We start from the raw sequence: 21,453 nt of genomic DNA, 5'->3' as shown, positions 1-21,453 counted from the left end.
AGTGACATGATCTCTAAAAAAATACTCACTTGCTCCTAAGATGTTCCTCCTCTACTAGTTAAACCAGTCATTGTCATTTCTAAGCTACTCCCTTGCTGGTGTGTAAGATTCTGCAACATTTCAGGGATACCAGAGGACCACGTGAGTGATCATTTTAGCCTCCTGTTGCTAGCACGTTTCCACCAGTGTCAGAATCATTATTGTGAGGTGGCCCTTAGGGTGCAGGCATGATCTGACCATCCTCTGGAGCCAGCAGTTCATTATAAAAGCACTCAGCTGGGCAGAATGTTTAAGTTAAAGTAGAAGACGAATGACAAGGAGAGTACAGTAGCTGTCCCTGGCAGACTGTCAGCTTTATTTTTTAGAGGGCCAACAGCAGCAATAGTGATAATTGCTTGCAGTGCAATCAGTCAACATCCATGAGTGGGATCCACAGACAGAATACTGCTTGATCTGCCAGACCATACAGTTTTCAGTTTATCTCTATGCTGTAATGAGGATATCTGATTCATGAGCATCTGCTAGGTAGTAATGAAAAATTGCTGGCATGTATTCCTTAGCTTGCAATGTATTTGCTCTCCAGCACTTGAGAAACTCTACTTCTAAGTATGTTTTTTCAAGTATAGGCTGCCAGTCTGGAAAATGCCTTCTATGCCATGTGGCCAAGAGTGTGCAGAGCAGTTGATACGACCTCACTTGGGTTATCCAGAAGCCCATCAGGCCTCACTCAACTGTAGTCATGTCACCAACTCTGCCAAGCAGAGTTGGACCAGGAACTATGAAGGCTCCATCAAACGAGAGGTTAGCTAGCCACCTCTGGGGGAACCCTGGTTAAGAATAGCTGATTTATAGGCTGCCAGCCTGCACACTGCCATTGATGCCATCTGGTCAAGAGTGCGTAGATGTGGTCTCACCTGAAGTATGCCAAAGCCCATCAGGCCACACTTAATTACAGGGACATATTTGATGACCCTCTTTTTGGTGGTGGGAGCAGTGCTGCTTGACATTCATTATGCGAGAAGCTTCTGCCTGGTGGAGGCCATGTATGCTTGAAGAGCTAGGGTTGAGGGACACATGAAAAGGGACAGCTAGAGTGCTGAACAAAGTCTGATCTTAGAGTGGGACAACGGACTTAGGAGGTCCTGTTAGATCTCAGTCCCACATGCTGTGAAGTGCCTAATAGGATGCTTTACTGTGTGTACCCCTGTTCCTTTCTGGTGCACTCTGCTGGAATTACTCCACACTGGGGCCACCCAAAGGCAGCGCCTGCTAGCCCCTCTGCTGACCTGATGAGGCCTGAGCCTGGTACTGGAGGTCTGCCTATAGCTATTGGTGGCCCTGGATGAAGAGGTGTACACTGTGGCAGTAGATGGGTTGTATTGTAGAATAACTCTTTTTTTGTTAAGGGGGGATTTTGGGAGGGACACAACAGTTGAGTTTTGCGATGGTACTGCATTATTATAATGACACAGTATAAGTAGGTGAGGGTTGATACAGTATGTACAGTTTAGCTTATATCATGATAGTAATGTTCCTATACAGGTTCCAATTAATCAAAATGCTCCATGTTTGTTCAAAAATCTTTGGTGATTTTGTGAAAATAATAATTTTATTTTTTCTTTCCTGGTCTCTCAATTCGGTTGCAGGACCTCTTTCTCCCATATAGTTTGCTTCTTCTCACATAGTCCTCTCACTTCATGCCTTTATCTTTGTAGGACTGGTGACTACCTGAAAGCATGTGCTCCTGGATCCCCACTTCTATGTTGTGTTTGACCCTCTTTCTTGCCTTCTGCTCATCTGATACGGATCCTGCCCCTGATCTGAGGTCTGTTTTACCATCAGAAGTAAACTCCAAATATAACACCATTTATGGCATCGTTTTTGATGCCGGCAGTACTGGGACTCGTATTCACATCTACACCTTTCACCAGAGGGCTGCAGGTGAGCATATGGAATTGTTAAGGTTCTCTCATTGTCCATATTGGTGGGAGTACAACCCTCAACACTCCATGAGTTTAGAGGAAACTACTCACGCTAAAATGTCGTCTTGCTATTAGGTCTTCAACACACAGATATTTCATGATGCTGGTAGCAGGTCTTTAACACACAGAATTTTTGTGGTGCTGGCAGTAGGCCTTTAACACACAAATATTTCATTTCGGTGCTGGGTCCAACAACACAAACAATATTTCATGTTGTTATTAGTAGGCCTTAAACACACAGATATTTCATGGCGGTGGGACCATAAAACACAGATATTTCATGATGGTGGGACTATCAACACACAGATATTTCATGACTGCTATTGGTGGGCCCTCAGAATTCCTGTATCCCATGCTAGTTGCATTGTAAATCATATTGTGAATTATCCCAGGATAACTCCTTAGGGCATCAGGCATTTAGTTATGTTAGTAATGATGTGTAGTGGCACATCAACATCAGTAATCCAATAGAGCAGTGGTTCTCAAGCTTCCTAATGCCGTGACCCTTTAATACAGTTCCTCATGTTGTGGTGACCCCCAACCATAACATTATTTACCCAGTAATTATAATTCATGAGTGTCGTTTTACTTCCAATACTGCTGCTTTCAACACAGTAGCTGCTTTTAACAGAGTAGCTGCTTTCAGCACAGTAGCTGCTTTCTACACAGTAGCTGCTCTTTACACATCAGAAATATGTTTTTCTGATGGTCTTAGGCGACCCCTGTGAAAGGGTCGTTCGACCCCCAGGTTGAGAACCACTGCAATAAAGGCTTAGTTTTTTTAGGTGCTGATATGTGATGGTAAGCGGTGTCAACCATATAAAAAATTTACAGATGTGCCCACACTGGCAGTTTGTTAAAAAAAAATGGGCCTGCATAAGGATTTACCCAAATCTACCCAACCTGCAGCTAATAAACCTATAGGTGTGCAAACTATGACATTTCATATCCCTGTACCATATTTGTTTCATCAGTTACTGAGCTTTCTACTCGCCTTTCCATGATGGTCACATATCTGTGCCTCTCTACTAAAACTTCAGGGCAGTGTTGTATGATTCCATTTTTATTGCTGCTCAGAAGTCAATTTGCATTAGATTTGCCTTTCATCATAACTGTGATCTGCTGATCTCCTTTCTTTGCATTATTCAGGTTCTCCTCTGGAGCTGGATGGAGAAATCTTTGAGTCAGTAAAGCCAGGTCTCTCGGCTTATGCCAATCAGCCAGAAAAGGTGAGCTGAGTTATTTTAAATGTTTCAGTTCAGCCATGATAAAATAACTCATAATTCACTAGTAACATTTGTCAAATACATTTTTATACATTACCATTGATTAGATTGGACGTATCCTTAGAATGACCTCTTCAAGAAAAACAATAACCTGTTAAATAAGTGGGGGAGCAAACTTATTTTGCGGGCTGTCAGTGTTTCTGCAGAGTCCAGCACTTGGATTTATTAGACTATATAGACTAAATTCTAAAGATGTTATGTACAGTATTTTCTGGCGTATAAGACTACTTTTTATACTCAAAAATATACCCCAAAAATTGGGGGTCGTCTTATACGCGGGGTATAAAATGTGAACCCTGAGTTTGTTTGGGTCAAGCTGGCTGGATGTGTGGTAATACTGTAAATACAGTATGCCGCGTTGAGCCAAGCTGGCTCAAAACAAATGTTCCTATGACAGATTAATCTGTCAGCCCGCTGGATGTGCGGTATATACAGTATACTGAGTATATACCACTGTGGTATATACAGTATACTGAGCCAAGCTGTTTCAAAACATACCGGTACGTCCCTACTGTAATCAGCCCGCTGGATGCGTGTATGTACGGTAGCTTCGGCTACATACAGTATACGCTGGGCCAATCACGGCGAGTGTATTCTAATGAATACAAAGCCTGCTCGGATTGGCTGAGTCAGAGAGGTGGGCTGATGATGTCATAACCTCAGCCAATCTGAGCAGGCTTTGTATTCATTAGCAGAATACATCATTCGCCGTGATTGGCCCAGTGTATACTGTATGTAGCCGCAGCTACCGTACATACACGCATCCAGCGGGCTGATTACAGTAGGGACGTACCGGTATGTTTTGAAACCGCTTGGCTCAGTATACTGTATATACCGCACATCCAGCGGGCTGACAGATTAATCTGCCATAGGGACATTTGTTTTGAGCCAGCTTGGCTCAGCGCGGTATACTGTATGTACATTACTGCACATCCAGTGGGCTGTATATACAGTGGGGATCGAAAGTTTGGGCACCCCAGCTAAAAAATTGTATTATTGTGCATAAAGAAACCAAGGAAAGATGGAAAAATCTCCAAAAGGCATCAAATTACAGATTAGACATTCTTATAATATGTCAACAAAAGATAGATTTTATTTCCATTATTTACACTTTCAAAATAACAGAAAACAAAAAAATGGCGTCTGCAAAAGTTTGGGCACCCTGCAGAATTTATAGCATGCACTGCCCCCTTTGCCAAGCTGAGACCTGCCAGTGTCATGGATTGTTCTCAATCATCATCTGGGAAGACCAGGTGATGTCAATCTCAAAGGTTTTAAATGCCCAGACTCATCTGACCTTGCCCCAACAATCAGCACCATGGGTTCTTCTAAGCAGTTGTCTAGAAAACCAAAACTGAAAATATTTGACGCTCACAAAGCTGGAGAAGGCTATAAGAAGATAGCAAAGCGTTTTCAGATGTCAATATCCTCTGTTCGGAATGTAATTAAGAAATGGCAGTCATCAGGAACAGTGGAAGTTAAAGCAAGATCTGGAAGACCAAGAAAAATATCAGACAGAACAGCTCGCAGGATTGTGAGAAAAACAATTCAAAACCCACGTTTGACTGCACGATCCCTCCAGAAAGATCTGGCAGACACTGGAGTTGTGGTACACTATTCCACTATAAAGAGATACTTGTACAAATATGGTCTTCATGGAAGAGTCATCAGAAGAAAACCTCTTCTACGTCCTCGCCACAAAAATCATCGTTTGAACTTTGCAAATGAACATATAGACAAGCCTGATGCATTTTGGAAACAAGTTCTGTGGACCGATGAGGTTAAAATGGAACTTTTTGGCCGGAATGAGCAAAGGTACGTTTGGAGAAGAAGGGGCACAGAATTTAATGAAAAGAACCTCTGTCCAACTGTTAAGCATGGGGGTGGATCAATCATGCTTTGGGGTTGTGTTGCAGCCAGTGGCACAGGGAACATCTCACGAGTAGAAGGAAAAATGGATTCAATAAAATTTCAGCAAATTTTGGATGGTAACTTGATGCCATCTGTGAAAAAGCTGAAGTTAAAGAGAGGATGGCTTCTACAAATGGATAATGATCCTAAACACACCTCAAAATCCACAGGGGATTACATCAAGAGGCGTAAACTGAAGGTTTTGCCATGGCCTTCACAATCTCCTGACCTCAACATAATTGAAAATCTATGGATAGACCTTAAAAGAGCAGTGCGTGACAGACAGCCCCAAAATCTCAAAGAACTGGAAGACTTTTGTAAGGAAGAATGGGCAAAGATACCTCAAACAAGAATTGAAAGACTCTTGGTTGGCTACAAAAAGCGTTTACAAGCTGTGATACTTGCCAAAGGGGGCAGTACAAGATATTAACTCTGCAGGGTGCCCAAACTTTTGCAGACGCCATTTTTTTGTTTTCTGTTATTTTGAAAGTGTAAATGATGGAAATAAAATCTAACTTTTGTTGACATATTATAAGAATGTCTAATCTGTAATTTGATGCCTTTTGGAGATTTTTCCATCTTTCCTTGGCTTCTTTATGCACATTAATACAATAATTTAGCTGGGGTGCCCAAACTTTCGATCCCCACTGTATACTGTATAATGTATGTAGCCGAAGCTACCGTATTACCGCACATCCAGCGGTAACCATCTGATTTGGAATTTGATCCATATGATGACTGTCTTACAAATGTATCACAAGATGTCATTCATGAACTTATGATGTCAGAGGATGAACATGAGGATTTTGAAGGATTTTAAGTACCGGTAAGTCATAACCATTTCATTTAAAAAAATCGAATGTTTTTAAATGGTGTTGCCTCGGAAGGGAAGTAGTCTTATACGGCGAGTATAGCCCAAAACCTATGTTTTAACTGGAAAATTAGGGGGTCGTCTTATACACCCAGTCGCCTTATACGCCGGAAAATACGGTATTTATTTATTTTTATTAATCAATTTAAATTAATTTGTTTATTTTAATTCATTATAACAGATAGGTTAAATCGGTGAATAAAAGTATTTTTTGCTTTTTAGCCAACTACTTATTTTTACATGTTTATATGGTTCTGTGTGGGCATGGCTGTAAGGAATTCTTCAGTTACAAAATAATTATTGGAAAATGTGATGAAAAGTGTTTCTCTGATATAACAAATATCAATTTACAGATTTTATACAAAAAGGTAGCACTATACTCCAAATTAATGAATGACAATGTGAAAAAAAATACAAAAAACTAAATTAGTACGATAATAGTTACAATAATAATTGTAGTACAAATATAACATATCAAAAACACCCAAAACAATACATAAGGTAAATTATAATGTACGGTAAAATATAAAAATATCAATTTACAGCCTGTGAGGTTTATTTTCCAGGTTTAGGCAATTCAGAACTTTACTCTGCAGCTTTGCTTTTTTCTTTCACACACATTCCAACAAATCTGCAGCTCATTCCTCTGGTACATGATTTGCACTTGCACTTTAGCCACCTCCTTACCAGCATTGTAGTAAAATGGCCACTAGGGGAGTGAATAATCCAAGTGGACATTTATAAATCTCCTTTCGTTACTGTTGGTGTTATTAGACAGTCATTAAACAGTGGAAATCACAAGATAAAGGCACAGGGCCAAAGCATACTGGTTCTGTGCCTTGTGATTGCTGTGACGGACAATCACAGTGATCAACAATGTAAACAGTAGTACTGTTTAAGGGATTTAAAGTGGCAGTGACCACTGGGGGGGGGGGGTTTTACTGTAGTTTACTTATAGTGCCACTGACCACTAATGACTGTAGGGTTTTGAGTTTATAGCATCCATTGCACATGTTGCCCTTTTAGTGCAATTACTTTTTATCCTCTGGGAAACTTTCTTCCCCTAACAGAATATTCACATTTGGCTTACCAATAATGGAAGACTTGCACTTGGCTTCAGTGGGTGACTGTTAAAGGTCAAGCTCACCATTACCACCTCAATACCATCGTGTTTCTTGATTTCCAAAACCAAAAAGCAAGGGAAACACATTTTATTTATGTTGTGTTTAGTCCAGGGCTTAAAATTTAGAGTCGAGACCTACTAGCCAGGCACAAACCTTACTCTCCACCAGTTGCCCCACCCAACCTTGCCCAGATCCGCCTCCAACCCCACCCCTGGCCCATCACCAACCCCTCCCCCAGGCCTGCCCCCAACCACACTCCCTTAAAGCTTAAAAGTAGAAAACATACACGGTGTGCATATCCGGAGAGTTTGTAATAATTACAGACTGTCAGGATATGCACACCTTGTATGTTTTAATTGTACTGCAGCTCAACCTCACTGAGTCTTTTGATTCTTTTTATCAAAAAATAATTTGTTGCAATAAAAATGTATTGTTTTATACCTGTGTACACACTTTTTTTGCCTGTCAGAGTCCCAGGGGGATATTTCCATAGTTGTTGTCTGTTTCAATATTTGGGATGTTGGCAAAAACAGTGTAAATGGTGGGGCATTGTACCCAATTTCGTAGTCTTTGTAATCTCACCATGCTAGACACAGACAACAGTAAAATACATAGGTTCTCGCCCTTTTTCTCTCTATACAATACTTCAAACAATTGAGTGGTGCGCCATTCTAACTGTGACAATGAGTAACGACCTGTAGTGTGCATGCAAGCAGCTCACCTTAAGCTGGCCATACACCAGTCATGTTCCCCCGAAGCGGTGGAGAGCGGGCCTCGTGTCCCCCGCGGTGGCAAAGAGGAAACCGGAAGTCGGAAACCGGCAGTCGGCTTCCCAACGAGGCTTGGAGCGCAAGTGGAAAGCAAATCGATCCCCGGGTCCTGGGGATCACATTGCAAGCCACCCGCTCCATCTGTGCTCTCCACGAAGAGATTTTCCGTCGCATTTGGCGATCTTTCAGATTTCCTCATCTGCCATACCTATTCGCTTTCCTTTTAGGCCTGGTTCACACCTAGGCATTTTTTTTAGTGCTTTTTGTATTTTGCAGAAACACACTACAGTCCATTTAAAGTGGTTGTAAACTGTTCTACAGGTAAGCCTATAATAAACCCAGGGGCTTATTTACCGCAAGGCAAACAAGGCACTTGCCTAGGGCTGCATTTTTCACTGGGGCAGCACCTAGCTCCAGAAAAAGGGATGAAAGAAGGGACACTCTTTGCCATGGGAACCAGGTGGGATCCGAGAGAGGCTGTGGGCTGCTTGATGGGTTATGTAGAGCCTTGCTCTCGTTCCTGGGGAAGATGAGTGTCTTTTTTTTTGTGCCGACGCATGCGTACGCGTGCCGTAAATAGTGATTCCCATGCGCATGAGCGGGTGTGACGTCATCACAGCTCAGCCATTCAAGCCGCTGGAGCCCACGAACCTGGAAGAAGGAGTGGGTGAAGATGGAAGCCCTGTCAGCGGTGACAGTGCATTGCTGGAGGGTTTCGTTTCAAGGTAAGTTTCATATAATGTGCTAGCATGTGATGCATACTAGCACATTATGACATTGCCTTGCAGGGGACTTTTTTTTTTTCTTTTGTTTGGAGAGTTTACTACCGTTTTAACATGGTTTCCTATGGGACATGTTAACATCTATGCATTTTCAGCCACTGCATTTTTGGTAAGGGTCAGGGACTTTTTTACTACAGGCTGAAAGAAAATTCTGGATAATACAAATAAACCCATTGTATTCACATTCACATGCACACATGCCTTTCAATTTAGACTAAGCCTTTTCTTTCCTATTTCTTTTCTAAGTTTTATTGGGTGTACACTCACAGAATCTACTGTATAGTAAAAATTCCTATATCTTCAGATTACATCATTCACCTGCAACAGACTTCCTTCTCATTGGGGTACATAGCTTTTAGATGGCATTGTCTCCAAAGGTTTCCCCAAGCCCGCTCTAGGCTTACCTACGTCACGCAAATGGATGTACCCTTACGTCATTGGGATTCATCAACCATTCCCTGATGATCTCTATAGTGTATGAAACTGGAAGTGATGAGGATTTGTCACTTCTGGTTTCAGTTCAATGTTTACAAGCTGTTACTGGCTTGTGAAGCATCTGATTAAACTACTCTCTGTGTTACCAAACGCTTTTGAAGGCAGAAGAGAGATCTGGGGTCTAATAGATCCCAGATCTCTCAGTAAAGAGTACATGTCACTGCCCATGCTGCCTTGTGATGGCAACTAATTTGATCAAAGAAAAAAATTTAGAAAGTGTCAACATTTCTTTTTTTAAATAAGTAATAACATTAAAAAAAAATTGAAGCACCCCCTGCTCTTTGCTGTGCATTTTGAGACATCAAATCCCCATCCCCTACCTTCTGGAGCTCATTAATGTTGTGTAAAATGTGTACTTTAGAAAGCTGCAGAGAAGAGCGGGCTAAAGATATATAGGTATAACTTATGTAGGAGGATTTGTTTCATCTCTGTGTATCACCTGAGGCCAGTCACTTCACTGGGTATATGTAAAGGTTTACAACCACCTTAATTCTTGGAAATGCTGACATACGTGAAACACCCATTTCTCTCACGACTAACGTCCAATTGAGCTAAAATTTAGCAGATAAAAAGTCATGTGGTTAGTAAAGAATGGAATGTCTGAGAATGAATTCCATTTTCTAATGTGCTCATAAACACGTTAACCTTTTACCTGAGAGGATAAAAGGTTAAAATGACTTTGATCACACAAAAAAGTGCATATCCAGCTGCCCACAGAATGGCAGATAGTGTTTCATACAGATTGAGGGAAAACCTAATGAGTCTAAAAATCCCATCATATTTAAGCAAGCTGAATCTCTTCCTGTACTTTGGATAATTCAGCTATTAAAGCAGTACATCACCCAAAAGGGGAAGTTGCACTTTACTGCCCCCCCCCCTTCTCTTCAACGTTTGGATATTTCTTTATTTTTTTTTACAGGTACCTGCTTCTACTTCCGCCCATATTAACTAGGTCATCCGGGTGGAAGTTCCCGTGGAAAGCTGGTTGTGAAACCACGAAGATTCACAACCTGCTTCCCACAGTTAACATGGTGGTGCTGGAGACCCAAAGATCGGTAAAGAATTGGCTCAGGTGAGGACAATGCTGGATTCCTGGACAGGTAAGTGTCCTTTATTAAAAGTCAGTAGCTACAGCATTTGTAGCTGCTAACTTTTAAATTAAGAACTGAAGGACTGAAGAACAGCTTTAAACCCTTAAAGGCTAAGTCCACCTTTTTGCAGAAAAAAAATAAAAATGGATGCACTAATACTTGCAGGGAAAAATGTATGTGTGTGTGTGCATGTATGTATGTATGTGTGTGTGTGTGTGCATGTATGTATGTGTGTGCATGTATGTATGTATGTGTGTATATGTATATATGCAATGCATTGCAGCTGCGATCAGTGTATTGTAGGTGCAATACACACTCCTGCAGAATCTTCATGCTGCTGCTGGTTCATAACGAAGTGTGGACCTCTGTTTACAGGACTGCAGGAAGTGTCGATGGACTACATGTGTGGCGATCACAACACTTGTGTTTCATTGATAACAACATATCGCTCTGCCACGGGGACTTGTAGTTTATTCATTCACAGATCTCAGTGAATGAATAATGCTGTTGTAGATTGTATGGAGGAAAATTTCTCCTAAAAGAAGAAGATTCAGCACAAGGGTCACATCATAGTACCTGTAAGTTATGTTTCTTTTACTGATTTTTCTGTTTTTGATTTTAGCTAAACTTAGGCTTTAGGGTTCCCAATGCCATGGTAAACAACATGCTGTTCGGCGATCGCGATCTTTGTGACAGATTGCCCTATCTGTCCTTCTAATAATTGAGCCTTCTGCCACCAGTATTTGTCTAACCTTGCCTGTACCCTCACCCAGTTCATTTATTTCAGTAATGCAACTTAAAAGGTGAAACTAATATATGAGATAGACTCATGCAAAGCAAGATAGTTCAAGCCGTGATTTGTCATCATTGTGATGATTATGGCTTACAGCTCATGAAAACCCCAAATCCACAATCTCAGAAAATGAGAATATTCCATGCAATCAATAAAACAAGGATTGTACATAGAACAATATCGGACCTCTGAAAAGTATAAGCATGCCTATGTACTCAGTACTTGGTTTGGACTCATTTTGCAGTAATTACTGCCTCAATGCGGCGTGGCATGGAAGGTATCAGCCTGTGGCACTGCTGAGGTGTTATGGAAGACCAGGATGCTTCAATAGCGGCCTTCAGCTCTTCTGCATTGTTCGGTCTCATGTCTCTCATCTTTCTCTTGGCAATGCCCCATAGATTCTCTATGGGGTTCAGGTCAGGCGAGTTTGCTGGCCAGTCAACCAAAGTAATCCCACGGTCATTGAACCAGGTTTTGGTGCTTTCGGCATTGTGGGCAGGTGCCATATCCTGCTGGAAAATGAAGTCCGCATCCCTATAAAGCTTGTCTGAGGAAGGAAGCATAAAGTGCTCCAAAATCTCCTGGTAGACGGCTGCGTTGACCCTGGACTTAATGAAGCACAGTGGACCAACACCAGCAGATGAAATGGCTCCCCAAATCAACACAGACTGTGGAAACTTCACACTGGACTTCAAGCATCTTGCAGTGTGTGCCTCTCCATTCTTCCTCCATACTCGGGGTCCTTGTGCCTCTCCATTCTTCCTCCATACTCGGGGTCCTTGGGCCTCTCCATTCTTCCTCCATACTCTGGGTCCTTGGGCCTCTCCATTCTTCCTCCATACTTGGGGTCCTTGGTTTCCAAATGAGATGCAAAAGTTGCTCTCATCAGAAAAGAGGACTTTGGACCACTGAGCAGCAGACCAGGTCTGTTTTTCTTTAGCCCAGGTAAGACACTTCTAACGTTGTTTGTTGTTCAGGAGCGGCTTGACAAGAGGAATACAACATTTGAAGCCCATGTCCAGGATCTGTCTGTGTGTGGTGGCTCTTGATGCACTGACTCCAGCGTCAGTCCACTCCTTGTGAAAGTCCCCAACACTTTTGAATGGCCTTTTCCTGACAATCATCTCCAGACTGCGGTCATCCCTGCTGCTTGTGCACCTTTTTCTTCCACACTTTTCCCTTCCACATAACTTTCTATTGCTTTGTGCTTTGATACAGCACTTTGGGAACATCCAACTTCTTTTACCTTTTGAGGCTTTCCCTCCTTATGGAGGGTGTCAATGATGGTTTTCTGCACAACTGTCCAATCAGCAGTCTTTCCCATGATTGTGATTCCTACTGAACCAGACTAAGAGACCATTTAAAGGCTCAGGAACCCTTTGCAGGTGTTATGGCTTAATTAGCTGATTAGAGTGGGACACTTTGAGCCGAGAATATTGCACCTTTCACAATATTCTCATTTTCTGAGATTGTGGATTTGGGGTTTTCATGAGCTGTAAGCCATAATCATCACAATGATGACAAATCACGGCTTGAACTATCTTGCTTTGCATGTAATGAGTCTATCTCATATATTAGTTTCACCTTTTAAGTTGCAATACTGAAATAAATGAACTTTTTCACAATATTCAAATTTTTTTAGTTTCACCTGTATTTATTGGGATGTACCAACTCAGGACTAGCATCTCTATGGCTCTTCCTTCTTCCCTTCCTTCTGTCACCCAGCTACCAACCTCTGGCTCTTGCACCTCCCTATCCCCTCCTCCCCCTATACTAGCCCCCACTAGCACCTGCTGGATAAAGCTCCTTTCCAGGTTGTTGATGCTTCACAGTGTTGCCACATGATTCTCAAGATCCAAGATCTGGGCTTCCAGAGAAACAACTAGCTCACATCTTGCACAGTAGTATTCACCTTCAAATGGTTCTTCAAGGAACGTATACAAGGACATTTTACCCTCTACCTAATGGGGATATTCCAGTAAAAAATGTGTTTTTTGTGGTTTTTTTTCTCCTTTACCCCCTCACCTCCTTCTGTATATAATTTGTTGTTAACTCCCAGTACTCAAAATAACTCCAAACATTACTACCAGTACTCCAAATTACTCCTAGTTACTCCAAATTCCTCCCAGTACTCCAAGTTCCTCCAAAATACTCCCAGCACCCTGAGTTACTCAAAGTCACTCCCAGTTCTCTGAGTTACTCCAAAAACACTCTCAGTACTCTAAGATACTCCAAAAACACTCACAGTATTCTGAGTTACTCCAGAACCACTCGCAGTACTTACTCCAGAAACACTCTCAGTACTCCGATATACTCCAAAAACACTCCCAGTACTCAGTTACTCCTAAATTTCTCCCAGTATTCCAAGTTACTCCCAGAACTCCAGCAGCACACCCAATACTTTACTCACAGTGCCTCAGTTTTTCCCCTGACTCAGTACTGCTCCCACACTCACCACGTACCTGCAGCTCCACCTGTCTTGGCTTCATATGATCACTATCTTTAAATAAAAGACAGTATTTGGCATGATCGGTCATATTTTCAATATAATTGCCAACATTTTACGGGTGTGCAAACATTTGAGCACAATTGTATGTATGAACATTCCTTTTTGTGAATTCAATACCGCCTATTGTTTGTTTTTAAGATCAGTCTTTACCTTCAGTACTAAGATTTATTTGTACTTGGCAGTAAGAATTTTCCTGGGTTTACAAACCATGCCTTTCTTTTCACAGGAACAAAGGACTCCTGGTAATTTTCAATCAAAGCTATATTTTAATACCTGTGGGAACAAATTGTTCTGAAGATTTCATTTTTTTTGCAAGCTTTTAAGGCTAGTAATTAACATACAGTCATGGCCGAAATTGTTGGCACCCTTGATATTTCTCCAGGAAATCATGTATTTCTCACGAAACGTATTGCATTAACACATGTTTTGCTATACACATGTTTATTCCCTTTGTGTGTATTGGGACAAAACAAAAAAAGGGAGGAAAGAAAGCAAATTCGACATAATGTCACACAAACCTCCAAAAATGGGCTGGACAAAAGTATTGGCACCCTTTCACAACTGCGGATAAATAAGAATGTTACAAGCATGTGATGCTCCTGTAAACTCACCTGGGGCAAGTAACAGGTGTGGGCAATATAGAAATCACACCTGAAAGCAGATAAAAAGGAGAGACGTTCACTTAACCTTTGCATTGTGTGTCTGTCTGTGCCACACTAAGCATGGACAACAGAAAGAGGAGACGAGAACTGTCTGAGGACCTGAGAACCAAAATTGTGGCAAAATATCAACAATCTCAAGGTTACAAGTCCATCTCCAGAGAACTAGATTTGCCTTTGTCCACAGTGCGCAACATTATCAAGAAGTTTGCAACCCATGGCACTGTAGCTAATCTCCCTGGTCGTGGACGGATGAGGAAAATTGATGAAAGATTGCAACGCAGAATAGTCCGGATGGTGGATAAGCAGCCCCAAACATGTTCCAAAGACATTCAAGCTGTCCTGCAGGCTCAGGGAGCATCAGTGTCAGCGCGAACTATCCGTCGACATTTAAATGAAATGAAACGCTATGGCAGGAGACCCAGGAGGACCCCACTGCTGACACAGAGACATAAAAAAGCAAGACTACAGTTTGCCAAAATGTACTTGAGTAAGCCAAAAGCCTTCTGGGAAAACGTCTTGTGGACAGATGAGACCAAGATAGAGCTTTTCGGTAAAGCACATCATTCTACTGTTTACCGAAAACGGAATGAGGCCTACAAAGAACAAAACACAGTACCTACGGTAAAATATGGTGGAGGTTCAATGATGTTTTGGGGTTGTTTTGCTGCCTCTGGCACTGGGTGCCTTGACTGTGTGCAAGGCATCATGAAATCTGAGGATTACCAAAGGATTTTGGGTCGCACTGTAGGGCCCAGTGTCAGAAAGCTGGGTTTGCGTCCAAGATCCTGGGTCTTCCAGCAGGACAATGACCCCAAACATACGTCAAAAAGCACTCAGAAATGGATGGCAAAGAAGCGCTGGAGAGTTCTGAAGTGGCCAGCAATGAGCCCAGATCTAAATCCCATTGAACACCTGTGGAGAGATCTTAAAATTGCTGTTGGGAAAAGGTGTCCTTCCAATAAGAGAGACCTGGAGCTGTTTGCAAAGGAAGAGTGGTCCAAAATTCCGGGTGAGAGGTGTCAGAAGCTTATTGATGGTTATAGGAAGCGACTGATTTCAGTTATGTTTTCCAAAGGGTGTGCAACCAAATATTAAGTTAAGGGTGCCAATACTTTTGTCCAGCCCATTTTTGGGGTTTTGTGTGACATTATGTCATATTTGCTTTTCTGCCTCTGTTTTATATTTGTTCCAATACATACAAAGGGAATAAACATGTGTATAGCAAAACATGTGTTAATGCAATACCTTTTTTGTGTGAAATACTTGATTTTCAGGAAAAATATCAAGGGTGCCAACAATTTCGGCCATGACTGTAGTTCATAGTAATCCCAAAAAAGGTATATTACATAAGAAAAAAAAAAGCAGTATAATAAAAAAAAAACCACATTTCATCCCGAAAATAGCCTTTAACAATTCTCGGAATTGCTAGCACAAGTGAAACTCCAATTTATCTCATGGTTAATATCCATTTGACCTAAAATGTTAGCAGATTATGTTTAGTAAAGGTTGGAATATCTACAAAAACTATGTGAAATAAATCCATTACTAGAGCAGAAAGATGAGTTTCCTTGAAATAAAATGTCATTTTTTTTACAGGGTGCAGATGCTGTGCTTTCCTTGCTTCAGCTGGCACAAGATGCTGTCCCATCTTCTCACTGGCAGAAAACTCCTCTGATACTGAAAGCTACTGCTGGCTTCCGATTGCTTCCTGTACACCAGGCTGAAGGCCTACTCTCCGAGGTAAGGCGAGTACATAGCAAGAGGGGGATGCAAGGCCAGGGTATATAGCCTGGGTACATGACATGTGTACATAGCTGGGAAGGGGGGTGTATGTTCTGAATGCATTTTGCACTTTACAGTTTTAGCAAATCAACCCCTATCTGTTATGTGGTTAGGGAAGGGGATGAATGACCTGGGTACACAGTCTAAATATGTGTGCCTGGTTACCTGGCCTGAGTGTGTGTCTTTTATATATAGATTGGGTATGTAGCCTGGGTACATGGTTTGAATATGTGCATTGGGTACACGGCTTGAGTTTGTCACTTGGGTGCATGGCTTGGTTAAGTGGTCTGGGTACATGGCTTGGTTAAGTGGTCTGGGTACATGGCTTGGTTAAGTGGTCTGGGTACATGGCATGGTTAAGTGGTCTGGGTACATGGCTTGGTTAAGTGGTCTGGGTACATGGCTTGGTTAAGTGGTCTGGGTACATGGCTTGGGTACATGGCTTGGTTAAGTGGTCTGGGTACATGGTTTGGTTAAGTGGTCTGGGTACATGGCATGGTTAAGTGGTCTGGGTACATGGCATGGTTAAGTGGTCTGGGTACATGCCTTGGGTACATGGCTTGGTTAAGTGGCCTGGGTACATGGCTTGGGTACATGGCTTGGTTAAGTGGCCTGGGTACATGGCTTGGGTACATGGCTTGGTTAAGTGGTCTGGGTACATGGCTTGGTTAAGTGGTCTGGGTACATGGCTTGGTTAAGTGGTCTGGGTACATGGCTTGGTTAAGTGGTCTTGGTACATGGCTTGATTAAGTGGTCTGGGTACATGGCTTAGGTGAGTGAATGGTTGGAATGTTTTTTTATAGGTCATGAACAAGTCTCATTTTCCTCTTATTTAGGTGAGGAAAGTCTTCAACTCCTCTCCTTTTCTAGTACCGGAGAACAGCGTCACCATTCTGGATGGAACCGATGAAGGTAAAAATGCACAAATATCACAATACAGAAACAGACACTTTGGCCAATGTGAACAATCTGCAGACACCACCAACACATTTTTACATATATTCTGCAGATTATTTTATCACTGACCTCTAAAGAGCTGCAGAACATTACTCTGTTCCAACTACTCTCTGATCAATATTTAGGCTCCATTCACACTGGGCTGAGCTTTTTCATGAGTTCTATTCAAGCATTTTTTCAGCCGTCTTTGAGCGTTTTTTTGAGCAGATCTGCAAATCAGTGGTTCATATAGTGAACTCGGTGTAGAGTTATTCACCTTGAGGTCATCACAGAGGACAAGGGGGCCCTCTTTACGTCTGGAGGAAAAGAGATTTAATCTCTAAACACGGAAAGGTTTCTTCACAGTGAGAGCTGTGCAAATGTGGAATAGACTCCCTCAAGAGTTGGTTGTGGCCAGATCAGTGGATTGCTTTAAAAAAAAGTCCTGGATTCTTTCTTGGATACACAGAATATAACTGGATATAACATTTATAGGTAAAGCTGATCCAGGGAATTTCCAATTGCCTCTCGGGGGATCAGGAAGGAATTTTTTCCCCCTGCAGGAGCAAATTGGATCATTCTTTGCTGGGTTTTTTATGCTTTCCTCTGGATCAACTGTGGGTGTAGGATTATAACTTTTTTTTTTTAATGGTTGAACTGGATAGACCTTTGTCTTTTTTAGCCAGACTAACTATGTAAATATTATAGGCATTTTTCATTCAGGTGTTTTTGCTGTGGCCAATAGAAATAGCTGCTGTTTGAGCTGAAAACGCCTGAAAAAAACGTACATTTCCACTGTTCAGACATTTTCTATTCAAGTCTATGGGGACAATACACAGATCTGCCCGAAAAGTAGCGCAAGTACTTTTTTGAGGGATAGGCATTTTGCTACAGGCGAAAGAACGATCAAGTGTGAACAAGGGCCATTGGAAATAATAGGATTTTACTTGAGCATTTTTGAGCGTCGAGCTTTGAGCTGAAAAACGCTCATGTGTGAACAGAGTCTCATTGATATACTCTGCAGATTATTCGATCAATTTCCTCTCTAGAGATCTGCAGAACATTGCTTTGTTCTTTATAGAATGGGATTGTACACATTGTAGACAAAAGGTACCACCCCTCAGGGTTCTCACTGGATTCTTTTTGTCACTTGTGTTTTTTTTTCTCTTTAGGAATATTGGCCTGGATCACTGTAAACTTTCTGACAGGTAAACCCATTAGGATACCTCCTTGGTTATGGTGTAAGTGGAGGATATGGACAGGTCTCTGTGCATGGTGTAAGTGTGTGTGTGTGTGTAGTGTAGGTGGGGGTACATTTGAGTCAGTATGTCTGTGTAGTCTAGGTGAGGGTACAGTCGAGTCAGTGTGTGCGTGTGTGTTGGAGGGAAGGACAGTCGGGTCAGTATGTCTGCGTGTAGTGTAGGTGGTACAATTGACTCAGTATGTCAGTGTGTAGTGTTGGCGGGTGGTACAGTTGGCTCAGTATGTCTGTGCATATAGTGTAGATGGGAGATACAGTCAGGTCAGTATATTTTGTGTCTGTCTGTGTAATCTAGATGGATTGTACAGTTGGGTCAGTATGTCTGCATGTAATATAGGTGGGTGGTACAGTTGGCTCCATAGGTCTGTGCATAGTGTAGATGGCAGAACAGTCAGGTCAGTATGTCTGTGTGTAGGTGGAGTACAGTCGGGTCACTACTTCTGTGTGTAATGTAGGTGGGGGTACAGTCGGGTCACTACTGTGTGTAGCGTAGCTGAGGGTACAGTCGGGTCACTACTTCTGTGTGTAGCATAGGTGGGGGTACAGTCGGGTCACTACTTCTGTGTGTAGCGTAGGTGGGGGTACAGTCAGGTCACTACTTCTGTGTGTAGCGTAGGTGGGGGTACAGTCGGGTCACCACTTCTGTGTGTAGCGTAGGTGGGGGTACAGTCGGGTCACTACTTCTGTGTGTAGTGTAGGTGAGGGTACAATCGGGTCACTACTTCTGTGTGTAGCGTAGGTGGGGGTACAGTCGGGTCACTACTTCTGTGTGTAGCGTAGGTAGGGGTACAGTCGGGTCACTACTTCTGTGTGTAGCGTAGGTGGGGGTACAGTAGGGTCACTATTTCTGTGTGTAGAGTAGGTGGGGGTACAGTCGGGTCACTACTTCTGTGTGTAGCGTAGGTGGGGGTACAGTCGGGTCACTACTTCTGTGTGTAGCGTAGGTGGGGGTACAGTCGGGTCACTACCTCTGTGTGTAGCGTAGGTGGGGGTACAGTCGGGTCACTACCTCTGTGTGTAGCGTAGGTGGGGGTACAGTCGGGTCACTACCTCTGTGTGTAGCGTAGGTGGGGGTACAGTCGGGTCACTACCTCTGTGTGTAGCGTAGGTGGGGGTACAGTCGGGTCACTACCTCTGTGTGTAGTGTAGGTGGGGGTACAGTCGGGTCACTGCTTCTGTGTGTAGTGTAGGTGGGGGTACAGTCTGGCCAGTATGTCTGTATGTAGGGTAGGTGGGGGTTCAGTCAGGTCACTGTGTGCACCAGCTATAATCTCTGCTACCCTCTAGGTCGGTTACACGGAGATCATAGTGTGGGTACTTTGGATTTGGGTGGAGCATCTACACAGATCACCTTTCTTCCTCTTAACAAAGTAAGTTTGTATTTCTCTCCAGCACTGTGACTCTGTATGTACAACACTGACCACTGTCTGCCTCTCTTTAGTAGATTGGTCCTTTATCTTTTTTGATCTTTTCAGGCTACATTAGATGAGACTCCACAGGAGTCGCTGGCTTCCTTTGAGCTGTTCAATAGCACATATCGCCTCTACACACGTAGGTGGGTCTTCTGTGCCGTGAGTCCTCTCCCTTTACAGGACTTTGCTGATAGTAATAAAGCTATTGTTGTTCCAGTTATCTGGGTCTCGGTCTGAAGGAGGCTCGTCTTGCAGTTCTTGAAGCTTCGGTGTCTGTAGGTAAATCCTAAAAATGTATGTTGTCACCTCAAAGTCAGTGGAGGGATGCTCTTCGTGTGTGACTCCACTCTGTATTGTTACGTGTATATTTTTAGTGCACTCCTTTGGTTGCACAGAATTGTTATATGGGGCTTGACATGAGTTGAGAATCTCCATGAAGGTCAGAAGACCTGACTCATTCCAGGAATTTTCCTCTTATGGAGACATCACCAGGGGCATGAAACCAAACAAGACATCTTGCACTAAAGTGTTGATGTATATTTTAGAGAAAATACATATGGCAGCTTCAAGTTAATCAAGAATGCTGAATAGAGTTCGGTAAGACCTAAAGAAATTCGCTGAAATCACTCCTGCAGCTCTCTTTGTATTCACTAATCTGTCAAGTCTTCCCCTCCACACTTAGATATTACATACAAAATGGCCTCCTCTGGGGGTTTCATTTGTGCTGCCTTCCCTTTTCATATGACCCTCAGGGCAGGGGCGGACTGACCATTTGGAAACTCTGGCACTGCCCGAGGGCCCGGGGTCAGTAGGGGGCCCCATGAGATGCCCCTGGTACCTTTTTCATAGGTTGTTTTGAGTTTTGGCAAGGACACAGGGGCCCCATGATCCCCTATTGCCCGGGGGCCCCATGAGTTGTCAGTCCACCCCTGCCTCAGGGGTTTATTTACTAAAGCTGGAGAGTGCAAAATCAAACTCACTTCTGCATAGAAACCAGCTTCCAGATTTTAGAGCCAAAGATTAATTTAACCACTTGCCCTCCAGAGGTTTCACCCCCCCTTCCTGACCAGGCCATTTTTTTGCATTATGGCGCTGCGTTACTTTGACTGACAATTGCGCGGTCATGCAACGCTGCACCCAAAATAAATTTACGTCCTTGTTTTCCCACGAATAGAGCTTTCTTTCGGTGGTATTTGATCCCCTGTGTGTTTATTTTTTGCACTATTGAAAAAAAAAAGGCCAACAATTTTGAGGAAAAAAAACAGTATTTTTGACTTTTTGCTATTGTACATGTCCACTAAAAAATTAAAAAAATAAAATTTCATCATAAATTTAGGCCAAAATGTATTCTGCTCCGTGTCTTTGCTAAAAAAAAATGCCAATATGTGTAAGTTAATTGGTTGACGTGAAGGTTATAGAGTTTAAGAATGGCGGTATATATACTGGAATTTTTATTTTTTATGTTTACTAGTAATGGCGGCGATCAGCGACTTATAGTGGGACTGCAGTGGGTATTCTGACACTGGGGGGGAACTGACTTGGTGTCACTGATATCCCCAGTGACACCAATACAGTGATCAGTACTAATGGCACTGGGCAGGAAGGGGTTAACATGTGGGGCGATCAAAGGGTTAACTGTGTGCTGTTTCAAAGTAAGCTGTGTGTGTGCTTTCAACTGTGAGCACACTGCTATGTATGGCTCTGCTATGCAGAGCCATACAAAGCAGTGTGCAGGAGCTGATGGGCTGTACTGTTTACATACAGTTCTCTCCTCTGTTGATAATAC

At 42.6% G+C, this 21,453-nt stretch overlaps 1 protein-coding gene across 4 annotated transcripts in view; it reads left to right on the top strand.

The window, feature by feature from the left end:
• The window catches only part of ENTPD5 (ectonucleoside triphosphate diphosphohydrolase 5), a 47,412-nt gene that overhangs the window by 16,918 nt on the left and 9,041 nt on the right, over nt 1–21,453 (top strand). For 3 of the 4 annotated variants that reach the window (XR_016307779.1, XM_089658921.1, XM_089658922.1), the window contains 8 exons: nt 1,716–1,941; nt 3,132–3,211; nt 15,873–16,016; nt 16,895–16,970; nt 18,167–18,202; nt 19,543–19,625; nt 19,731–19,810; nt 19,885–19,946. Coding sequence is in view for 3 of the 4 variants with exons in the window: in XM_089658921.1 (XP_089515047.1) it covers nt 1,737–1,941; nt 3,132–3,211; nt 15,873–16,016; nt 16,895–16,970; nt 18,167–18,202; nt 19,543–19,625; nt 19,731–19,810; nt 19,885–19,946 (766 nt within the window). In the remaining variant the exon portion in view is untranslated. The remainder of the gene's footprint in view (nt 1–1,715; nt 1,942–3,131; nt 3,212–15,872; nt 16,017–16,894; nt 16,971–18,166; nt 18,203–19,542; nt 19,626–19,730; nt 19,811–19,884; nt 19,947–21,453) is intronic. The other variant, XM_089658923.1, reaches the window with a different exon arrangement.

This window comes from Staurois parvus, unplaced genomic scaffold (assembly GCF_062004578.1).
Source record: "Staurois parvus isolate SC_StPar_1 unplaced genomic scaffold, SC_StPar_1.0 ptg001112l, whole genome shotgun sequence".
Lineage (NCBI taxonomy): Eukaryota > Metazoa > Chordata > Amphibia > Anura > Ranidae > Staurois > Staurois parvus.
Note: the sequence above shows the minus strand (reverse complement) of the source record. Positions and strands in the feature narration are given on the sequence as shown.